The sequence below is a fragment of the Macrosteles quadrilineatus genome, unplaced genomic scaffold (genome assembly GCF_028750875.1).
Source record: "Macrosteles quadrilineatus isolate MER2022 unplaced genomic scaffold, UCM_ALF_1.0 Scaffold_5__1_contigs__length_97177068, whole genome shotgun sequence".
NCBI classification, from domain to species: Eukaryota; Metazoa; Arthropoda; class Insecta; order Hemiptera; family Cicadellidae; genus Macrosteles; species Macrosteles quadrilineatus.
The window spans coordinates 31,645,628-31,670,134 of NW_026542598.1; the positions used below are offsets into that span (position 1 = coordinate 31,645,628).

Below are 24,507 nucleotides of genomic sequence, written 5' to 3' on the forward strand. Positions count from 1 at the left end.
ATAATTTTTTTTAAATAGTACAATTCGAACATGGGAAAATAATAAACACTTGTTTTTTTTTATAATAAAAAGCCGGTACTCAAATTTAAATTTATATCTAAATCCTAGTGGACAATCTTTTTGTAAAAATATGAAAGATCTCTCAGATTTTGCATCCCTTAAAACAGAAACCTATACTTTAATTTAGATTTAGATTTAGCCCCTATCACAATCACACATATAACGTAAATCCTTTAAACAATATTAAGTAACATATTAAGTAGTAATGGATTAGTCTTGTTATGGGAAAACTGTGTTACCAGTGGGTCAATAATTCTGTCTATAGTGAAATAGGCTATTTCGACTATGTTAGGGACAGCCCGCCCCCCAAAAACACATAAGAACAAACTCTATGCTTCTATTTACGTTTTTTAGGGAGCGGCGAAAATTATTAATAGAGTTGCGTTCGGTCATTCATTAATTAAAAAAAAAATGGAAAACAGCCATACCTACATAAAAATATTACCATTGACTATATAACACTAGTAGTGTTATATAGTCAATGATATTACCAGCGTTTTAAATCTTCGAAATTGAATACAACCTCTCAAATTAGGCTACATCTCATTATTAATAAGCAGAATCAGCATTTTTGGGAATGTAAATCTAAAAATAACCCGTGTAAGACACCTATAATAATTAAACTGTCTAAAATCGACACATAAACTATCATCATACATATAAAATCGACTCTTCGAGTTTGCTCTTCACCACTTAACTGTCTAGATCTTACGGTCTGAACTTTCACAATCATCAGCTGAACTGACAAGATGAAGATAAAATAACCACCACACAAAACAAACACAGAAAGACAGAAAAACTGGCCGATCCCGACCCGAGACCCGACCGATATACGATACGATAGAAGATAGAAGTGTCAGATCCAGATCACAGATCAGGTGTTCAAAAGTTGAAAGAAATATTCAAATATTCATGGTATTTTAAAAATTTAGTGAGTGCTGTATGTATAGTGTATCTTTATGTGACTATCTGATTTTATCGAGCAAGGTGGATTAAACACACACTTTTTCAAATCAAGATAAAAATATGGCAAGTTACAAAACAAAGTAAGTAAATAGGTCCAAGCAAAGGCTGGTTAGTCTAGTTTGGTCAACAAGTTATACTGTTTAGATTCTTTATTTTGTGTGAAAGTCTTTACCATGGTAGCCTAAAATAAATAATTTAGAAAACTAAATGATACAAGCTTGTTACTGAGACAATTTCCTGAATAATTTACCTTAAAATCGAATTTGGATGGATAATAGTTTACATTTTTTAGCCTAGGCCTAGTCCTATGTAGCCTAGATTGGTTTGTGATTTGATTTCTGAAACTTAAGAAATATATTTGTAGACTTGCCAGGGTATGCACTGAGAACGAAAGGGCTCCTTTTTCTGAAAAAGAAAGAATAAAGTCGTCATTTCAATTAAAAGTAGATTGGAAGTAACTTGGGGTAGCCTAGGCTACAGTTTCTTAACTGGGCTATGCTAATATCGATTGAAACTATCGATTCGATTAGTAGGCCTTACTTACTTCTTACTTACTTACTTCTGAAGTCTTCTCCGCAATCGGGTGATTGGGGAATCGTCAAGATTCATCTGTTTGGTTCTCGAAGTGAGCCCCGTTAAGTTATCTAAGGTGTTGTAAAGTGTGTTCCTCGATATACTCTGCTGTGGTGTAGTAGGGCCTATTGATTAAATATTGTTTAAGCTTGTAAATAAATGTGTTGTGTTTGTCAGTGGCTTTTATAGAGTCCGGCAGTAAATTATAGAAATATGAGCCAGTGTACAGTGGGGTGTTGCTGAATTTTGTGAGTGTGTGTTGTGGAAGATCGATGTTTGCCCTATTTCGTGTGTTATAGTTGTGTTTATCTTGTCTGAGACTGGGCGAGGAATTTATGGCCAGGATGATGGTTTCCAGAATATGAAGTGAAATAACGGTGAGGAATTATTTTGGACAATGAAGGGTTTGCAGTGTTCCTGATAATCCAGCCGCAGTATTGTTCTGATGGTTTCCTTTCGAAGGATAAGGACTTTGTCAATCTTGTTAATAGGTGCTGATCCCCACGCCGCTATTCCATATCTCAGGTGTGATGAGAATAGGGAGTGATAGGCCACCCACGCTGTTTCTTCATCTGTAATATTTCTGATTCGCCTAATTACAAACTGCGCAGACGACAGTTTTTTACAGAGATAATCAATGTGGTCACTCCAGTTTAGGTTTTTATCAATGAATACACCGAGGAACCCACCCTAAGGAACCCGCCCTAATTTAGGCCTAAACATTCATGCAATTTTTTCACTATCAGCAAGTTTGGTTGGTTGGGTTAGGTTATGATAGTTTAATTTTACAATACATATATTTAAAAATATCGGTAAAACTGGACTTATAAAACTTAACTTATGTTATACTAGCTGAACCCGGCAGACATTGTCTTGCCTTTGACTATTTATAATCCCGCGGGCTTTGCCCCGTTTAACTTCTTAATTTTCAAGATGATCTCGTTCGCATGGCTCAATCACGTCCTGGTTGAAGTTCGTTCGCTACGCTCACTCACCTTTAGGTTGGAGCTCGTTCGCTACGCTCACTCACCTTTAGGTTGGAGCTCGTTCGCTGCGCTCACTTGCCTTCAGGTTAGCTCGTTCGCTACGCTAACTCGCCTCCAGGTTGAAGTTCGTTCGCTACGCTCACTCACCTTTTGGTTGCAAATTAGCTGTTGTCATAAATGTAAAAGAAATAATAGTGCTGCACCCTGTTGGTAATCCTTGTAACTTTAATGCTATTGAACATCATAGAACAGAACCAACTTGTTTAATTGAAACAGCTGTTAAGATTCAGTAATTCCATTTCTCATAAGGTTAACATTTGAAACTCCAGAGCCACTGGGGCGGAGCCGATTGGACGGATCACGAAATTGATGGTGTATAAACCTATTCCATGACATTCTACACGTATGTACCAAGTTTCGTGGCAATCGGTTCAGCGGTGTCTGAGTTTATCACTGCCAAACAAACAAATATACAAACATCCTCTTTTATACTTATAGATTGAATATTTTTTGCCTTATCTACCTAAATTAGACTATTTTAAGCACTTTTTACCATTGGCACTTTTGGGGCAAACGCCTATTTAAACCCTAAAAATCACGTTTGAAAATCAAGAAAAATGCTAGAAATTAATGATTTTTGGGGCTTGATAATTTTCTTTTTAACTTAGGGTGGGGTTTTTTTTAATTATTAGTCCATTTTTAACACATTTTTGGCAAATGCCGTTTTTACCCAGGAAACCAGGTTTGAAAAATCTTAAGTAACTTACGGTACCGGTACCAAAAATTATCCCATTTTTGGGTAAACCAAAAAAACTTTACCTAACCTAACCCAACCCAACCAAACCCATGCTTAGATTAACAATGTGCCAAATGCCAAAATGACCGATTTTGGGTAAACCCTGGTTAAGTTAGGTTAGGTTAGTATTAAGTTATTGACACAAAGTAAAAAGAAGTTGGGTAGGCCTACAGTTTCTTAACTTAGCTATGATAATACCGATTATTAGTAAACCTTCATTCTCAATGTTTTCACCATCAGCAAGTTTGTTTGGTTAGGTTAGGTTATGATAGTTTAATTTTATAACTGATATACTTAGCTGGTAAATATATCGATTATTAAACAATATTTTAAATTTGATAGTTTCAATAGATATTAGCATAAGCTAGTCCAGTTAAGAAATTGTACCCAAAAAGTTTTACATGAGTCTAAAATCGCCGATTTCTAGCATTTTTCTTGATTTTCAAACACGATTTTCAGGGTGAAATAGGTGTTTCCCCCAAAAGTGCCAATGGTAAAAAGTGCTTAAAATAGTCTTATTTAGGTATATAATGAAAAAAAAAATTCAATATAACATAAGTAGTATAAGTTCAGTTTTACCAAATTATCGATTATTAATCAATATTTTTAATTTGATAGTTTCAATCGATATTAGCATAGCCCAGTTAAGAAACTGTACCCGTAACTTGGCCTATAACGATAGATTTTACAATATTTGGCATCAGTGGAATTGTTTATTAATCCCGCAATATTTGTTGCGATACGTGTAAGAACAAGACTATTATCGGTGAAATTTCGATAACTGAAACCATTGTATTATTGGACATCAAAGTATTGATTGGGTCAATAACTTTACGAAAAACCAAACTTCTACATCAATAGTACCGTAACAATCAGGCTAATTAGAATGGAGTTAAGTTAGATATTATGTTCTGCCCTCTTGTCAGGTGCAGGTACTTCTTCCCACCTTGTGACGAAAAAATTTTCAAGTTAACGTACCACTAACTTCATAAGCAGGGATACCACAGCTTGCTTAAGTATGAACTGTTCTGTTTGTCCTTGAGGCTTGCTATGCTACTTTGAGATGCCGACTTTGATTTTGCCACTACACTTGTGACTTTTTGTACCTGGCCTAAAACCCTCCTGAACTTTGTCATCATTACCTAAGAAAGGCATGTTTTGTATTTTCATGCTTGTGTGGGAGCCCTGCAGACCAATAGGCTATGAAGGGGAGTTAAAAGTTGTTAGGTACACTTTTTCACAACACGATCAAAAACCTGGTTCTGTCCAGAAAACTGATGTATAAATTGCGTAAACTTACACAAGTTATTGTTTCAGGTTAAAAGATTTTGAAGAACTTCTAAGCAGTGAGGAGATTAATATTGAAAAACTTAGGAGTTTATGCTTTAGCGGTAAACCACTCTTTTATTACCTTAAAGTGTAAAGTATGACCCATGTCAAATGAAAATAGACCTAAGTTTAATCTTTATTTAATATAAGCAAGCATAGATCACACCTAGAACTAAGCTTGTTTTGGTCAACCATATAAGATTATGTTAGATTAGTTTAGAATAGTTTCATTTCTTAATCCTATATAATATATGGGCTATATTATCAGTCTGAGATAAGTTCCAATTTAGCTACCTAGCTGTTATGACTTAAATCAGCATTTTGTGTTGTTTATTCTTGATGCCTTAAATGAATATGCTAGTACTGTAAATACTATTTTTGGTTGTGTTCCAAAGTCAATGACTCATGGAAGATTTTTATGCAATAGTTCAAACAATTTGTTTGTGATTTTAAAAATAAAGTAGAAAAGTAGAGTTAAGTGTAGGGTACGGTTTGATAACATTAGATAATAACAAGTCAAAATTCACTGTTCGACTATTAGTGCGGGCGACTGGTTTCGCCTCACTCCCTGCGTTTTACTAGGCTCAATATCAAACCTTCTTAGGAACAAACCAGTTTTGATCGACATCCCTTTAACTTCTCTGTTACCCTGTACAGTACAGAAACTTAGCACTTTTATGAGAGAAACTAACAGAGAAGTTTGTCCAGGCTGTCCGGACGAGGCTGGTCATCGGGCTGTTAGTTGGCGTCTCTTGCTCAATTATCTCCCTTTGAATAGAGCTTCATGGAGTGAAACACTGGCTCGGAAAAGAGAACTCTACAAACAGTTCATAGGTAGGCTTTTCTATATTTGTGTTGTCCTAGGTTATTATTGTGAATGTTGTGGAATGTCGTGGTTTTTGTAAGTTTTGTATGAAATTACAATTTAGTACTGAAAGCAATTATTACAAATTTGTCTTGAACTAAGCAACTGGTCTATACAATCATCCTTCTTTTAAATCAATTTCTGAGGTCCACAGCCTAATCTTATAGCACGGTACTATACATAAAATTGTAAATACTGAACAGCTCTAGACCTACAGGTTACGAGTTGATAATGTACACAACTATGGATAAAGCAATACATGTGCTAGTAGGTAGTGAACAGAACAATCTGAAATTCAAAACAATCAGATCCAAACAAGAGGGAATATATTGTATTGTTTTTTTTTACTTTGTCAATATACAATACCCTACGTTACCAAGTTAAAATAAATAACATTTATTATTTGAAACTTAAAGTAATTTTAATGAATGTTTGGAAATAAATAAGTGATCTAATTTAGTATAAACTTTAGTCCCGAGAGCTGGTTCAGTGGTAGAGCGCTGGGCATTGATACACATGGTTTCGGGTTGAAATCCCAGTAATCACGAATAACTTGTTGCTAGCCTATGTGATAACGCCGCAACCATTACGCTTAAACTGAAGTGTGTAAAATGGTTTTGGGCGAAAGTCTATCGTCCTAGAATGTAAAGGTAGGGAATAAAAGAACAGCAGTTCTTAAACCTAGCTCTCTTAACCTTTTTTTAGATGAGATGATTGTCAACCCTGGGGATTGTGGCGAGGCTGGAGATTGTACGATGGCCGACCATCCCTTAAACTTCAGCCCCGACAGTCAATGGCAAACGTTTTTTAAGGATAACGAAGTTCTGTTGCAGATTGATAAGGATGTCAGGTAATTTACTCTTTCACAAACCCTTGCAAACAATGAGATAGTTAAAACCATGAATTTTTGATTCTTATGAATAAGCTTTGGCTGCAAACCTTGGACCTAGATTGAAAAAAGTTTGTATTTGTATTGTATGTGTACCTAAAATGAAAATGACCACTTTATATTTATATGATTTAAAATGACATCAAATGTTTTTGTAAATGAGTTTGAATCGAACAAATGTACTAACATTGAAAAAAGCGGATATTTTTCTGTGGAAGGTGATGTGGGATATTGTTATCAAATTCTTAGCGCTAAATATCAAAACCTTATACAGAGCTATGACATTTCTCTGATTGCAAAATGTATGTTCACTATACACTACAGTATCGTACTTTAGATAGCAAAGAAATTGTTTAAAACTAATCCATTTTTATACTACCTACCTAACAAATCTTTAGATAATAGTCCTAAGCGATCGATGTATCTAAAACTTACTTAGTAGCCTAGTCTAATATATAAAATTCTCGTGTCACAGTGTTTGTCTGCAAACTCCTCCGGAACGACTTCACCGATCGTTATGAAATTTGGTGTGTAAATTCTGTAGGTATGCGAATCGGACGTAAACTATTTCCCGTTTCGAAATTCTTAAAAGGGCTCCGCCCCAGTGGCTCTGGAGTTTCCCATGTTAACCTTATGAGAAATGGAATTAATAAATCTTAACAGCTGTTTCAATTAAACAAGCTGGTTCTGTTCTATGATGTTCAATAGCATTAAAGTTACAAGGATTACCAACAGGGTGCAGCACTATTATTTCTTTTACAATTATGACAACAGCTAATTTGCAACCAAAAGGTGAGTGAGCGTAGCGAACGAACTTCAACCTGGAGGCGAGTGAGCGTAGCGAACGAGCTCCAACCCAAAGGTGAGTGAGCGTAGCGAACGAACTTCAACCAGGACGTGATTGAGCGATGCGAACGAGATCATCTTGAAAATTAAACGTAACGGTACTTTCTTTCCATCGGTCTGTCTTAGGGGAAACCTATAACTTAGGCGATACGAAGTTCGCCGGGTCAGCTAGTTAGTCTATAAGTATAAAAGAGGATGTTTGTATGTTTGTTTGTTTGGCAGTGATAAACTCAGACACCGCTGAACCGATTGCCACGAAACTTGGTACATAAGTGTAGAATGTCATGGAATAGGTTTATACACCATCAATTTCGTGATCCGTCCAATCGGCTCCGCCCCAGTGGCTCTGGAGTTTCCCATGTTAACCTTATGAGAAATGGAATTACTGAAGAATCTTAACAGCTGTTTCAATTAAACAAGTTGGTTCTGTTCTATGATGTTCAATATAGCATTAAAGTTACAAGGATTACCAACAGGGTGCAGCACTATTATTTCTTTTAATATATGACAACAGCTAATTCGCAAACAAAAGGTGAGTGAGCGTAGCGAACGAACTTCAACCTGGAGGCGAGTTAGCGTAGCGAACGAGCTAACCTGAAGGCAAGTGAGCGCAGCGAACGAGCTCCAACCTAAAGGTGAGCGAGCGTAGCGAACGAGCTCCAACCTAAAGGTGAGTGAGCGTAGCGAACGAGCTCCAACCTAAAGGTGAGTGAACGTAGCGAACGAACTTCAACCAGGACGTGATTGAGCCATGCGAACGAGATCATCTTGAAAATTAAGAAGTTAAACGGGGCAAAGCCCGCGGGATTATAAATAGTCAAAGGCAAGACAACGTCTGCCGGGTTCAGCTAGTATTATATATTATTATTTTAATTTTCCAAAGGTCAATCAACTAAGGTCAAGTTATATTTTTTCAGACGACTCTGTCCTGATATATCATTTTTCCAACAAGCAACAGAATTCCCCTGCAAAGCTGTTGTGAACAGCGGGGGTAGTAAAAGACTTCATCGTAGAGTCGAACATTCTGTGCTTAAATCTGCCAATGTAGAACGGAAAGGATTGGGCATCACCAGGGTAAGTTGATTTTGGTTAATTAGGCCTACTTAGTACTGGTATTGTTAAGACTTTTATTTGGAAAGAGGTAACTTAGGTTTAAGGTAGCTTACCTGAGAATATTGGAGTCTACAGGCTTGCAGATTTAGAAAAAAGGCCTCATAACACTAATATATCTTTCTAGTGAGTTGTAAGACATTTCAGAAAGTACGAGGGCTGTACGTAAATTAATGTAGACCTATTCATTGAGCTGAGCTATTAAACAACATTGTAAAAGAAAATTGATGCTACCGCCAAGTTTAAATCATGTTCTTCGATTAGATTCCTGTGGTCTCAGTCGTCAACCGCAATAGGGATGAATGAATGAATGAATGAATTATTTCTTTATTCCAACAAAGTATATACAGAATATGTACACAAATATTTAAAGGAAGAAAAAAAACATAAGTGAATTTAAGAATAAAATAAAATTCTTACATCAGGGAATCAGCTAGAACAGTAGTGAAGAAAGGAATAAAACATAGGTCTCAGATTTGAACTATCTTACTTAGTTGCGAAATGAGCTCGATGGACACCTTGATTTACAGACATACGTATGAAAGTTAACGCTGGAAAGGTATCGTCATACAGTATGACGCTAAGGGTATCTATACGTAAATTTGACGAACATAGGAATTGCATACAGTAAGGTATCGTCGTACAGTGTGACGCTAAGGGTACCAATACGTAAATTTGACGAACATAGGAATTGCATACAGTAAGGTATCGTCGTACAGTGTGACGCTAAGGGTACCATACGTAAATTTGATGAACATAGGAATTGCATACAGTAAGGTATTGTCGTACAGTGTGACGCTAAGGGTATCTATACGTAAATTTGACGAACATAGGAATTGCATACAGTAAGGTATCGTTGTACAGTGTGACGCTAAGGGTACCAATACGTAAATTTGACGAACATAGGAATTGCATACAGTAAGGTATCGTCGTACAGTGTGACGCTAAGGGTACCATACGTAAATTTGATGAACATAGGAATTGCATACAGTAAGGTATTGTCGTACAGTGTGACGCTAAGGGTATCTATACGTAAATTTGACGAACATAGGAATTGCATACAGTAAGGTATCGTTGTACAGTGTGACGCTAAGGGTACCAATACGTAAATTTGACGAACATAGGAATTGCATACAGTAAGGTATCGTCGTACAGTGTGATGCTTAGGGTACCAATAAGTAAATTTGACAAAATGCCGGCCATTTTACTATACACATAGGGTATTGACACGTAAGTTAAACGTATGCGTTTAATGAAACCGACTAGTAAGGACATATCACAAGGCGAATGACTGCTGAGAGTACTACTGGAAGGAGGATAGTGTCGGTTGAGGGGTTGGGGGGTGGGACGCTAAAAATAAATCGCCCTACATCAACTTTACCTGCGATACCCATCTAGGGTTAAGATGAAAAATTATTGTTATTTTGTGCTTTATTTTATGTTTTTAAGTTCTTAGACTGTAATTTTGTTAATTAAACTAGATTACCTACTGTACATTTCCCAAAAATATTTCCAACCTTCTTTATCTGCCATTTGGTTTAGCGGTAAAGCATTGTTAAATAATTTAAATTGGTCCCTGATGTAAGTACTGTATTTCACTACCAGAATCAGAATCATTACCGATTTTGAGTGCATATTTGCTGCTAGTTCCATTTTTAAAACTCTTAAATCAAAAATTGTAATACACTCCTTTAAAATATTCAACTTATTTGTAGACACAGTTAGGAAATATATCCAAAATGTCCTAATAATTTCAACGTTCTTTGTTGGTGTCTAATATGTAAAACATATGCATAAGATATTTTTTAGATTGCTATCATAACAATTTTCTTTCTAGTTTAACACATTTCTTTTCTTTTCAACTTGCATGGAAACTTTTAGCAGGTAAGTTTTAACTAATCAAACGTAATTATTTGTTGTAATTGTAGTTTGTTCAGATTCTACATTTTAAAAAATGTAACTAACTAGGTGTACAATGCAGTTGTCTGCTTGCAATATTGAGCGGAGCCAGCATATTAATTCAATGTCAATGATATATTTGGTTTGCATTTTAAATAGAATGCCTATTTGCAGTAGGTATCCAAAGTCAATCATAAGTCAGGATTATACAGTTATTTACAGTATCCAAACGCAATATGGTGCATTAGCCTATAATTATAATTATATAATTATATAACTATAATTATGATTATAATTATAATTCTGGCAACCCTTATGGTTATTCATTTTGTGGTAAATTATGCTCAATGCTATTAACCAAAAGCAGGAATGTAGTATAAGAGAAGTTATAAAGTCAATGATAAGAACTTCGCTCGCTTCGCTACGCTCTGCTCAATAATTTCTATATCCTGCGAATGAATCATGGTAAACCTATGCGATACCTGCATTATTAAAAGGCAATTACGATTATTATTTGAGATCCCATGTTCGAATCTCCTCGGCGGCCTTAAAATTATGCTTCTGATTTTGTTAGAATATTATTTTCTCTTAACTTCACTAATCAGTTTTTTTTATCTGAGACATTTATAATTTAATTTTGGGATAAGAATGCATTTTTATAAATACATTAACTTTTTGTTTTTAATCATTTCCTAACAACGGATAATTGAGATAGGCTAATCGATTCTTAAAATTATCAATTCATTTAAGTATAGACCTATAACTTAGGTCTAGTTTTATTTTAGCAGTTAAAAGTAAGAAATATATTGTCAACCACTTTCAAAATTTCAAAAAATATTAATAACCAATTCGTATTACATGCAATTAACTAATATGCTCTTTAGTATTCATCAGATTTTTTTTGTACTGTATTTATATTGTGGTAGATTTGTTGACTAACATATGTCGAGGCTCTTGTTTACTTTTTAGTGTTTACTCGCAAATATTGTCATGGCAACCAATTAACCCATAAGGCCCATGTTAAATTTCATGTTTGCATTCATGTACGGAAAATTCCTATGGTCCGATTTGTACCATTTCAGATTTATACCTTCCCATGGTTGGGTACTATGACTGTGTTAAATTTCGTGAAGATCGCTTCAGTCGTTCAGGAGGAGTATTTGTAAAACAAAAGCAGGAGTGTAGTATAAGAGCTTCGCTCGCTCCGCTCAATAATATCAAAAGGCTAATATTTTTACAAAAAATAATATTGCATGAAATAAGAAATAGTTTCATTCTATGTGGTAATTAAATAGGTTAGTTACTAGTTAGTTAAACAAATAAATAGTTCAGTAGTTTTTGTTCTTAACTTTACATTCTAATTGGTATGCATGTTGTCTTATGCTTCACTATAAGTTTTAAAATCTTATTTCTGTATAAAAAATCAGTTACACCTTGCGAACAACCGAATACAGCAATTTACGATTCTGATCAGTATTTTGTTAATGAAAAATTTGGGCTACAGACAGGTTTTTAAATATAAGATAGCAGATTCATTCTTATAGTTCTATCTGTATGTTGGCCCACAGATTGCACTGTCGACCAAGAAGGCGCAGGAGGACTACGCTCCACTAGACGAGGGTGCCGAAGCTCACTGGGAAGTGGTGCAGAGACTTTTGTTTCTCTACGCTAAACTCAACCCGGGCCAGAGCTACGTACAGGGCATGAACGAGATCATCGGGCCGATCTACTACGCCTTCGCCTGCGACCCAAGACCTGAATGGAGAGGTATGTAAAAAAGTTCATATTTGGTTAAGTTTCAACTACAGTGATTACTAAAGTGGTTCAAATAAGCTTGAAGGTTCAAAATGAGCTTTTAGCGAAATTTCCTTATAGGGAATAAGCTATTACTGTTGGTCTCATGGTAAGACCTTGACTCGGACTGATTTACTTTTTCAAAGCTCATGTTTCTAGACTACTTTGTTATGACAATAATAGTAAGTTAAGTTAAGTTAAGCTAGCCGTATTTGAAAAAGTGAAATTCTTTTAATTTAATTTTCTTTAGAAAATAGTCGAAGTTCTCTTTTTAACATTTCTTCTAAATCTAATAGTTTCTGAGATACCAATGGCTGCACCCATCAAGTTGTCTATCCTGTATATAAATAATCCAATTTTTTTGTTTAAAAAATAAAATTTTCATTTTAATATTCAGTGGTTAGGCTACAGATTATTCCTCTGTTATTTGTACGTTGGCATAATCAGGTTTGCTGGTCTTATCAGTGAGCAAGCACAAAATTACTGATAGTTTTATCAACATAGTAGCCATGTGGTGACATTTCTGTGTGCTACTTTAAATAAAACCACATATCCAAATCAAACACTATGTCAAAGCTATAACTTTTGATTCCATTATATTTGTACTTCATAAAAATACTGAGTTTCAACATTAGTTTCATAAAAGAATTACTTATGACTATATTGGGTATTGTGAAATAGCGAGGTGTATTTCAAACTATCTACGAATGAAAGATGTATACTCTACAAATCAACACAACTCTACAAACTAAGTTTACTGAAACTAATATTAATTTTATAAAATGTAAATAGGTACTCAAACATGAAATATTTTCATTATCATTTTCAATTAAGATGGGACGCTCCTAGGGTGTACTTTAACCCAAATATAAATGAAGCATGAGTGTAGAATGGAGTGTGATGCCTTGTGTAGCTTTATTACCGAGTAAGATCAGCTGTTTCATTAGGCATGCCCATTTATCATAAGCCCAGTGATCAGGAACAGCTAAGTCCAGTTTGATCCATCAAAAAGCTACTGACTTTTCTCAGGCTTGAACTGGCAAAATATAGGCAAGCACTATTTGACCAATCAGCTGTTTGAATTAATTTTGAGGTATTAAAAGTATAATTTTAGACTAAAAGTAACATATTTTGTCTAGCTAGTCTCGGAACACTGTGAACTTGCCTAGGCTGGTTTATACTTGTGAAAAATCTGTGGACTCTCATATTTGTAACTCTGGATTTGTCACTACTCTTGGTAAGTCGGTGGCTTGGTTGGTAGTGTGGCGGATTAATGAAAGGCAGTAATGTTGTCGGTTCAGGTCCTTCAGCCACTAATAATATAATTACCAGTTTAATTCATTCTGTACGTTCCAACACACACATCTGAGGCCTACGTGGAATAAGTTAAAAACTGGCTGCTGGATGGGTTTTGATGTGAAATACATTTCTTAGAGTTAAGGGCAGACTATCCTACCCTACCATTAAAATCATTGCGATCTCTTTTTTGGCTTACCTACCAAAAGTCATTGTCAGTTATGCATAACCTCATTATCCATTATCCATTTCTTATCTCAAGTCATTTTGGTTTCAGAGCATGCTGAGGCTGATACTTTTTTCGTGTTCACAAACCTGATGGGAGAAATAAGGGATTTCTTCATCAAGTCGTTGGACGAAGCAGAATGTGGCATCAACCAACTGATGAAGAGATTGTGTGATCAGCTGAAAAACAACGACCACAAGATTTACACGAGGTTACAACAGCAAGAACTCTGTCCGCAGTACTACAGCTTTAGGTGCGAATGACTTACAAAACTCTATTACAGCAATTGTACGTACCAACTAATCCGATTTCATTGTGGTTCTACCAGTGATTTTGAATCTGGTAATTAAGGTCTCATCCACAGCCCCATTTAGGAGCCATACAAATATTACGTAATGCACTTGGGGGGGAGAGGGGGTATGGCATAGCGTTACACTACGTTGTATGGGGTGGGGGTTTGGCCCAACGTTACGTAACAAATAGCTCAGCAAACAAGAAGCTCAAATTAACGTCAATGAAATATGGGTGGAAGCCAAATCGAGTTACGTTAAGCAAGAATGGTGGGGGGGGGTTTGCTCAAGCGTTACAGTGAATTACATGGTGGAGGTTGGGGGGGGGGTTTAAATAACAATAAAGTGTGTTACCTAATATGGCCCCTTACCAAGTGATCTAGTAAAAATCTGGGACCAGCAAAAAATCAAAAAATCCTTACTTTCTCCACTACTATTCTAGCCGGTTTCCATTCCTATGTGACGATTAGTCTTGTCATAGTAGTTGAAAACAATGTTCCCACTATGAATCACGTTGGGATTACTTTGTAGCTTTGTATTCGGTGACAGTTATTAACCGCTAAAGTCCATTGCAAGTTGACGGGCTTGATTGAAGTACAGTGATTGGACGTACAAAATGTAACTGACGGAGTTTGCAGGTAGTCGTCCCTGTTAGTCTAAAAAAAAGTTTCTTAGACTTTAATCACTATATCAATGTAATTTGAATACTATTGTGTAAATGTTTATGGCCTCTACATACTCCATAGACCCCTTAAGCACATTTTCTGTCTGTACACTTTTCTGCAGAACCATTTGTCAGCTAGCAATGGATTTCAATAGTGGTCGACGCCCCAATAAACTTATATAGGCTAATCAATAATTCAATAAAATAAGACAAAAAGTTTAAAAATTGTAAATCTATTGGAGAAAATTATGAACTATTCTGAGGTCATGAGTTCATGACACATACTGAGGTGGTATTGACAGTAGTTGAGTCATGACAGGTGATGATGACATTCATGATGACTGTGTCAATATATGTATGACGTAGCTGTCTTGCCTACCTCTTACATCATCATATTCTGTAATTGTCTTGCACTTCAGTGGTCATCAACTATGTCTATTATGATATTTGATGATTTATAGTAAACTGTAGATTATTATCAAGAAGGTGTTGTAGATTATCCTTAATATCATTAAATTCAGAGAATTCCAACCTTTCTTTTCCTAAATAGGTAGACCAGATAGGTCTTGAAGTCCTTAACAAACAGCTGAAAGGTCAAATTGGGGTTATTTGGGGTTATTGGGGTTTTTTTTAACCAGAACCTTCAAAACATGTGTAGCACAGTTCAACCACTTAAGCAACTACTGCAAATTCACTAAATTTCTTGTCTTGATTCCAATGCAAACTGAATGAGATTTTTAAAAACAAAGTAGATGGGACTGATTGCATATGCCAAGACTATTGGATTGTGTTATTTCTGGTAGGCTATGGTAGTGTATATATTCCTGGGGAGCGAGATAGTCTAGTGGTAGAGCTTGATGCTTCGGAGCCCAAGGTTCCGGGTTCAAATCCCGCCAAATTCAAGTTCAAATCACCAATGGATTTTATCTATGTGATTATGCTGCAACCCTCTAGGACTAGACCGAAGTGTGCAAAACAGTTCTGGGCTAGAACCTAGCGTCCTAGGATGTGGAATGTGGGACATTAAAGATTAAGTGTATATTCCACTGTATGTTAAAATTGACTGTTGTCCAGGTGGCTGACTCTGCTGCTCTCTCAGGAGTTTCCACTACCAGATGTTCTCAGAATCTGGGACTCTCTGTTTGCTGATCCGCACAGATTCTCATTCCTCATATACATCTGCTGTGCCATGATAATGTAAGTGTTCCTGTCATATTTTACACACGGTAATGGTTTTACCATGAACAATGCTAAACTAAATAGTGTATATATCACAAAATGTAGGCGGTTTGAGGGGAAGATACTCTATTCCATCTGCCTCACCCTAACTTTGAATCAACAGCCGACAGCTGATAGATCTAAAAAAGGTGTTTGGGACCCAGGGAACACTCCCCTAAATTTTGTAGATGGACTGTAGCAATGTAACACAAAAAAGATACTTAATATAATTGTAATTTGTCATTTCAGCTCATCGTATACTAAATTTAAAATTAATAAAACAGCTGTTGATTGTTTTCTGAGGTTTGATCTTGCAATAGTTCAGAGTCCCATAACAAAAGTGGGAAGAATTGAAAATTCAGACAACAATAACCAACCTACAATATGTCACAAGTGGTGAATAACTAGTGCCACTTACTGTTGGTTGATTTTAGGGGTCTGTGGGCCTCCCATATTTTGGGGTGGGTGGTTAGGCCAACAGTTGGCTTGAGGGATTGGTTTGGTCAAGATTTAGTTTTTGGGCGAAGCGGTTATTTATGTTAATTGCCTTTACAAAGTACTAAGTAGTTCACCATACTTTTATTTTCACAATCGCACAAAGAGTCTGTGAAGATAAGAGAAGTTACGATAAGAAACCAAATATTTTGCCACAATCGTTAGACAATGATGATGTCTAAGTGACTGCAGACTTGAAGATGTTTACGATTTCAGCGAGACCGCAGAAGAAGCTTATGATCTCAAAATATGTTCTCAATTCTGCCGTGACTGCGGGAGATGTGATCACGATTGCATTGCAGTTGTGGGAGATGGTGTACAATTTCATACAAACTAACTTTAGTATTACAGTTATCTTTTTTTTTAATACTTTATAAAGCAACCTGATTTTAGCCCTACCCAATTTAAGCCCGACACCCAAAGGCAAAAATCTTTTATCCGACCACACTTAATCTGAAGTAAAAATGCCTGGCCTGCAGACACCTAGTTTATTTGCCTTTTTGTCTGGAAATCTTTGAGGATAATTGACGGATTATAAGACTGACATTATTCTTGCAACTATGTATCATAATTATTGTTTGTTATATATTTTAACCATTCTAATTAAAAATATATGTAACAATCACACTCAAGGACTCAAGGCAATATAATATCATTTTAATGGTTAAAATTAACTTCAAGATTTAAAATTGCTTTTGCTTTAAGTATTCAAACGAAGAACTTTTATCTAAAGGCATTGTTAATTTTCACAGAATATTGCGAGAGCAGCTCCTGTCCGGTGATTTTCCTGCCAACGTGAAGATCTTACAGGTATTTTTTCTTTTTCTTACAAAATTACAAATATAAGGTACTATTTATTTATTGCTTATTAACCTCTTTTCGTTTCAAAGTATTGCTTGGTTTAAAGAAGAATAAAGTTAAACTGTGTTCCTTTTCATCCCCTATTTACAAGGAAAATTACGTTTACTATCTTTTAAGGATTTTCTTAGGAAAACTAATATCAAGATTAATTTGTTCAAAATGCTTGTGATTGTTGTAAAAGTGTTAAGTACAATCCAATGTCTTAATTGCATCATAGTTTCCAGAGAATTGCAGTTCTGGTGCCTCTAATTCTATAAATGAATTAATTACCATATTAAAACACTGGGTAGAATAATTATTATCAGTGTTTGATTTAGCATTGTGCATAAACCTGTTTTTTACGCTATAGTATTTTTCCATACCGTTAGTATTAATTGTATAAAATAATTAATATAATCTAATTTATGTTTTTAGAATTTTCCATCAACCGATATCCAGATAGTACTAACCAAAGCAGCAGAACTAGCTGGAAAAAAGTAAGTTGTTTTAACTGAAAGTTACATAAACAGGTCTTTGTAAAATACCAGTTATGTGTGGTTGGTTGGTTTTGGAAAAACTGTGTACAATCGTCATTATCTTATATATTTAAAAAACTTGGTTTTTCTTTTCCGACTACGTTTGGCTCTTCTACCTGACCGATTTTCATGATTGAGGTCTCAAATTGAAGGTATGCACAGATTTGCCATCAAGCATCGGCATATAATTATTTATAGTCTCACTCGGTTTATACGTAAACGAAATTTGCTCCCCATGTATTTCTTATGGGAGTTAAATTTGGGTTTTCTTTGCCGAGTTTGTTTGGCTATTCTACCCGACCGATTTTCATGATTGAGGTCTCAAATTGAAGGTATGCACGCACAGATTAGCCATCAAGCATCGGCATATATTTATATCCCACTCGGTTTATACGTAAACAAAATTTGCTCCCCGTGTATTTCTTATGGGAGTTAAATTTGGGTTTTCTTTGCAGAGTTCGTTTGGCTTTTCTACTCGACCGATTTTCATGATTGAAATCTTGAATTGAAGGTATGCACGCTCAGATTTGCCATCAAGCATCGGCATGTATTTATCTATAATCCCACTCGGCTTACACGATGACGAAATTTGCTCCCCATGTATTTCTTATGGGAGTTAAATTTGGCTTTTAATTGCCGAGTTCTTTTGACTCTTCTACCCGACCGATTTTCATGTTTAAGGTCTCCAATTAAAGGTATGCACGTACAGACTTGCCATCAACCATGGGCATATATTTATCTATAATCCCACTCGGTGTATACATAAACAAAATTTGCTCCCCATATATTTCTTATGGGAGTTAATTTTGGTTTCTCTTTGCCGAGTTCCTTTGGCTCTTCTACCCGACCGATTTTCATGATTGAGATCTCAAATTGAAGGTATGCACACTCAGATTTACCATCAAACATCGGCATGTATTTATCTATAGTCCCACCTGGCTTACACGTAACGAAATTGGCTCCCCATGTATTTCTTATGTGAGTTTAATTTGGTTTTTCTTTCGAATTCGTTTGGCTCTTCTACCCAACCGATTTTTATGATTGAGGTCTCAAATTGAAGGTATGCACACCAAGTTTTCTCATAAAGCATCGGCAAATATTTACCTCCTGTACTACTCGGCCAAAACACATAATTTGATTTATTTTCTAATTCTTGCTTTAATTTAAGATGTACTTTCACCAGTTATAATTTTATAATCATATATATTTTAGTCTAAGAACTTTCAGTGAAATACTGGCTTTCATCTAAGTTATTATTTATTAAAATGGTACGAGTTTCAAGCAAACGCAAGGTGAAAAACCAACATAAAAATTCTTTTTCATATGTTTTTTATCTCATAAATTTGATTATTTCTCGGATATTATATTTCTTTTAACGCAGAAGAGCAGCACGGGTCCCTTGGACTCAAAATAATCAGTAAATTATAGGCTTTAAATTAGATCGATCGTTTGAAACAGTTAAGCTCAAGATACTGTATACTCAATCATAAATCATAAATTTAATTATTTCTCGGATATTATATATATTTTAAAGCTGCAGAGCAGCATGGGTCCTCTAGTAACTTATTAATTTAATTTTATAGGGTTCCTGACTTTGAAAGATTTCCTTACAAAAATGTGATAAATTAATTAAAACTATAATAATCAGGTGAGTCGGTGGCTCAGTTGGTAGCTTCACGGACTTTGGACCAAGCGAACAATGTCGTGGGTTCAGATCCTTGTAACTGCTACTACTTTTTATCCTAAGTACAGTTCGTTAATGTACTGTACCGGCTCACCCCTTGCTTTGCTGGATACGTTCCACATCCTATGTGGACAGGCAAATGCAAGGTTAAAAAAGGCTGTCAAGCTCTTAAAAAACTGTTGGACCATTACATTTAGCTTTAAGACCACCGTTTATTAAAATAGCAATCTCTGCTGCCATTGTTTAAATATATCTGTTTTTTTGTTTTGGTTATATAAATCTCTTTCTCTTTTTTAAGCTCAAGAATGAGATGAAGATCTCTGGAAGAGTTCTTAAGTACGTTCTCTACATCATTGTGATTTCAAGCCATCATTCTACAGCTCAACGGCTGGACCTTGCCTTATAGATGATTGTAAGACTGCATTTATCATACTAAACTAAATGTCATTATAGGGATTGTTTATAAAATAAGTACTGTAACAATTAGGTAAAATATATAATTTTAATAGTTCCTTCTTATATTTTAATTTTTTTTTTTGCTTTTGCTCTTTTTGAAATTTTACTCGGTTTCCGAAATAGAGTGTAATATATTTTGATTGCAAGATTTAACTTTGATTTATTCGTAGATAGATAATAGATATTTTTAAGCAATAGCCATATAAAAAATTTGGCTTATCCTCTACGATCTACAATTCCTTAATCTTAGAATCATCGTGTTTGAATGATTCTTAAGCATTTTGATAGCAAAAATGTATTTCCTTTCTTCATAATTTCCTTTCCCCAGCTGTGATGTAATTTGTACGATTGTCATGCAAACCATGCTTTATTAATCCTTGAATGCATGTATGCTTTTTGATATTGTGTATGCAGGACTTAATTATAAATAACTGTGCATAGTGATTTTTTCTTTAAGGAAAGTTTCTAAAGTTAAAATAATATTTAACTGAAATGTGTTATGGTAATTACTCAAAATGTTTCAGCAGATAGTATTCTCACATTAAAATTGAGTTGTAATAAATTAACCACAACGTTTGCCAAAAATGGTTAACTGATGTATGGATATTTTACGCCACACTACACTGTTTTAACGAACTTCCCACGCAAGGATTTAGTCCAGAAAACAGCTGTTTGCCGTCAGCTTAATCAAATGGGGTTTCATTACGTACTACTGTACTGTAAGGAGTTTTACCGGACACCAACCAGCTGATTATATACTGTATTTGGCAATGAGTGAGAGTGGTTAGTTTATAAACAAAAACATAACCTCTCTTAGAGGCTATGACTAGTGATTGTTAGTCCTTTAGTTGGTGGTAATATATAAGGACTTTTACGGATTTAGTAGTATGGCGTAAAATATCGTACGTCACTCATCCAAAATGTGTTTACTGGACTCGTATGGTAATCCCAAACATGTATTTTCAGACTAGTAACGTAATATACTATTACCAAAAGATATCTATGAGTCAGCAACACTATGCTTGACTTTTTAACCTGATCTGTCGATGATACATCCAAAGGCTCTTTAGTCAAGGATTAAATATTGGTAGTCGTAAATAAGATAAATTATTAATTACTGAGCTAATAGCTTTATTTGCAAATAGCTATAAAATCAGTCAACATTAAATTTAATATTTTATATTTTCATTTGTCTGTATGACCATATTAATAGTCTGTCATTTTAATATTCTGTCTTAATATTATGTAGTATAATTGGACAGTTGTTATGTAGAAATAATCTTAAAACCGGTTTTTTTCTTGTAGAGCTACAGTAGAACCCCTGTTAACCTAATTTGGGTTAACCAAAACCCGGGTTAACCGAAATGGCTATATAAAATAATATAGGGCTGTAAAATGCTTTCATAACTTCAGTTGTCTGGTTTAAAGTATTTTCTATCCCATTGTAACATTTTTGTAGCTGAAATAAAACACTGAATTATATAGACTTAAATTCATTTTTCCTACACACTGGGGTGATACATTGTCTATATTGTCGGCATTTTTTGGTTATCCAAAACGGCTCTCCCCCCCTTTATTTCGGTTAACCGGGATTCTATTGTACTATTGATATTGCTTTACCACTAAGTAAATTATATGCAGAAAATAGTACAAGGTTAAGGTTACATTATAAAAATTGTTTGAGCTGCAATAGTTGTTAAATGCAATGATGTATATTTGTAATCTATTATTTGTGCAACTCAAAAAAACGTATGTTTTACTAGAATATCGAGCTTGTTAATTGTTATTATTAATTTTGGTTTGTACACATTAAGTTTTTATGATCTTTGTTACTTTTATAATTTTTACGACCATGTTATCACTATCGTATATATTTTGTATATTGTTTACTTTTGATACTCTATGATTTAAGTATATCTTGATTTGGTGTTATTGTATTAGAGTTGTAGATAGTAAATATAGAGATGTAGAAATTCGTAAATAGAGTTGTAGTTCGTTAAATTACTTTTTTGAAACTTGTGAACAAATCTAAAACACACAAGTATTTATTGTATATGAACTTAGGAAAGGAAATAATTTACATAACTAAAAAAAAGTGTCATGAAGTATGCTGACACAACAACTAAATCTGAAATAATAATTAGGGAGTTTTTAAAATTAAGTGATAAAAATTTATGTTTCAAATAGAGGGGAGCACGTCCTGGCCAGTCTATTTTTATAATGAAGATTGTTATACAAAGTATTTGATTCAAATCCTGTTTTATTTTGCTATAAATAACATTTTGAGAAGGGAATTTTACCATTGTTATTGTTTTAGAATAAAATTTTAAAGATTTGAAAATGGTTACAATACAATATTAGTGTTCTAACCTACATTTTTTTAACAATCACAAAACTAAATCTGTATAAGTTCTATAAATTACACTTTGCCATATTAGTTAACTTAAATATTAAGAGAAGAAAATTTACAAATAAATTTCCAAATCTATAACAAAATCGTTAGTTAGAATAAACATTCTGATCAATGTATTTAATGTGCTATTTTTGTTAATTATAAATATGTCTTTTTTTGGTAAAGTGGGAGCAGCTGTTATAGAAATGTAGTATGGTAGTACAAAATCATTCTTACTAGTAAAAATAATAATTAGTATGATAAATACTCATATCAAACCTATTTTTGAAGAAAAAATACTCATAAAATTTGTTGGTAAGACTTAATACAGTACTATGCTTCCTAGATTGCTGAAAACAAAATAGCAATATCTGTGCAAGCTGTTAAAACTGTTTAGCTGATTGTTCTTCTAAGTTTAGCGAATTTCTCTATAGGGAAGAAGCTATTAGGGTAGGTGACACAGCAAGACCTAGACCCGGGACTGATTAAATTTTTCATTTTAATGATTGCCAAAGGCAAAAAATACTATTAAAGTGGGGACCACAAGAGTCTGCAGTTGGCGGCAGCCAATCACAAGCCAAGGCTAGTGCAACGCTGCAACATTGCTAGTTCACTAATTTTCGACACTAATTAAAATATACTAAACAATATTTTCAAATCAGCTGGTATTATTAGATTCGGCAACAACGTGCGACCCTCATCGGCTCCTTCGAATTCACGTGGTAAATAACTAGTCTCCTCCCTCAACTGCAGACGCTTGTGGACCGTACTGTAGATCAAAATTGTATATGTATGAATCTTTCTGTATGAACCAAAGATATTTATTTATTACATTTTGGTTTCACTAACTGGATCTTTTAAGATATTATAAAATATTATCTGTGAAATGGTAACCGGTGAAGTGAGAATTGAATTTTGAGTCGTATCTGTGACCATGGATATACACTTGTGAATTAGATATACTATTTATATGTTTTAGCCAGGCAGCTTTAGAATAATAGGAACATTCAAATTGAGTGTACAATAACATTCTGCGGCTGTAAAATACTGTTGTCTTTCTTACACAACAAAACTTGTCAAACTGTAAGATAAACGTATCGTAAACTGTGGTATCTTTTATCCTCATCAACTGTCATGGAGTAAATAGAAGAAATAGAATTTCAATAAAAGTACAATTGGCAATAAGAGGCCATAGTTACTACTTGTAACTTACGGAAGCTTTGGTATGTTGTGAGGGAAAAAACTTGTGCCGAGCAAGGAAAAGCGGCAAACACTGTGCAGAAATTCCTATGGAATAGGGTCTTCCTCCACCGTGAGCGCTGTAGTACATGAGGGGGAGGAGAGTGATGTTGGACTATGCCATAGACACCAGCAACTAGTGCTAGACACCACTTAAGTGTACCATTGAATGTTTCCACCGTACCTTACTTCTCATTGGAGAAGCTCATTTTATTACCTTCCCTTTTAGTAACAAACTTTTATTTTTGTTCCATATAGATGGTACTAAATATCTAATCCTATACTCCATTAACTAAATTTAATTATTATACTTTGAGCTTATCAAAAATAAATTAAATGTATGTAATATAAACTGTTTATGGCTTAGCTCTGCTTCTGCCGAATCATGATGGTGCAAGAGTTTGCTTGACTTCTTTTCACAACAGTTTACCTCGCAAACCTCTTCAACTAAAAGAAGTTATCAATATCAGCACAGAAAACGTACTACTATAACCCAGAATGCCAACCGCATGGTAAAAAGCATTAAGCGGTTTGAGAGAGCTTCGCCTGTCAATCCGTAGGCAGCGCCACCAGCGTTGCCATGCAATAGCATAGCAACGCTGGTGGCGCTGCCTACGGATTGACAGGCAAAGCTCTCTCAAACCGCTTAATGCTTTATACTATGCGGTTGGCATTCTGGGTTATAGTAGTACGTTTTCTGTGATATCAGTTTAACACTAAAACGTAAAAATTTAGTAAACTTACGTAGCCTAAATAAAATGTTTAAATCTTCCCCGTTACCAACATTGCGAAGCTTACAACATTGTGAATTTCTTTCAGCAATTTTGTCATATCAATTCACAAATGGTTAAGCAATATATAATATTTAAAAACAGTAATATGAATTGTCATTCTTGAGTAATGTTTGCTTTTCAAATGTGTTAGTATTTAAAGATCTGCAAGGCAATACAGTATTTATTTTAATTTATAGAAAACAGCTAATTAACTGAACTAGATGATATCATGAGATAGAGATATGGAAATATCAGCATTTACAGTTAAGTGAAGTAACTGACAAT

The 24,507-nt window shown here is 34.7% G+C and overlaps 1 protein-coding gene across 1 annotated transcript; it reads left to right on the plus strand.

The window, feature by feature from the left end:
- Positions 1–970: 970 nt before the first annotated feature.
- LOC128994567 (TBC1 domain family member 13-like) lies at positions 971–19,868 on the plus strand. Its single transcript, XM_054419213.1, has 11 exons — positions 971–1,106; positions 4,699–4,772; positions 5,419–5,544; positions 6,281–6,425; positions 8,228–8,384; positions 11,888–12,086; positions 13,687–13,888; positions 15,664–15,786; positions 17,055–17,112; positions 17,578–17,639; positions 19,661–19,868. The coding sequence occupies exons 1-11, from the start codon at positions 1,087–1,089 to the stop codon at positions 19,674–19,676; spliced, it is 1,182 nt and encodes a 393-aa protein (XP_054275188.1). The 5' UTR covers positions 971–1,086; the 3' UTR covers positions 19,677–19,868.
- Positions 19,869–24,507: the final 4,639 nt, after the last annotated feature.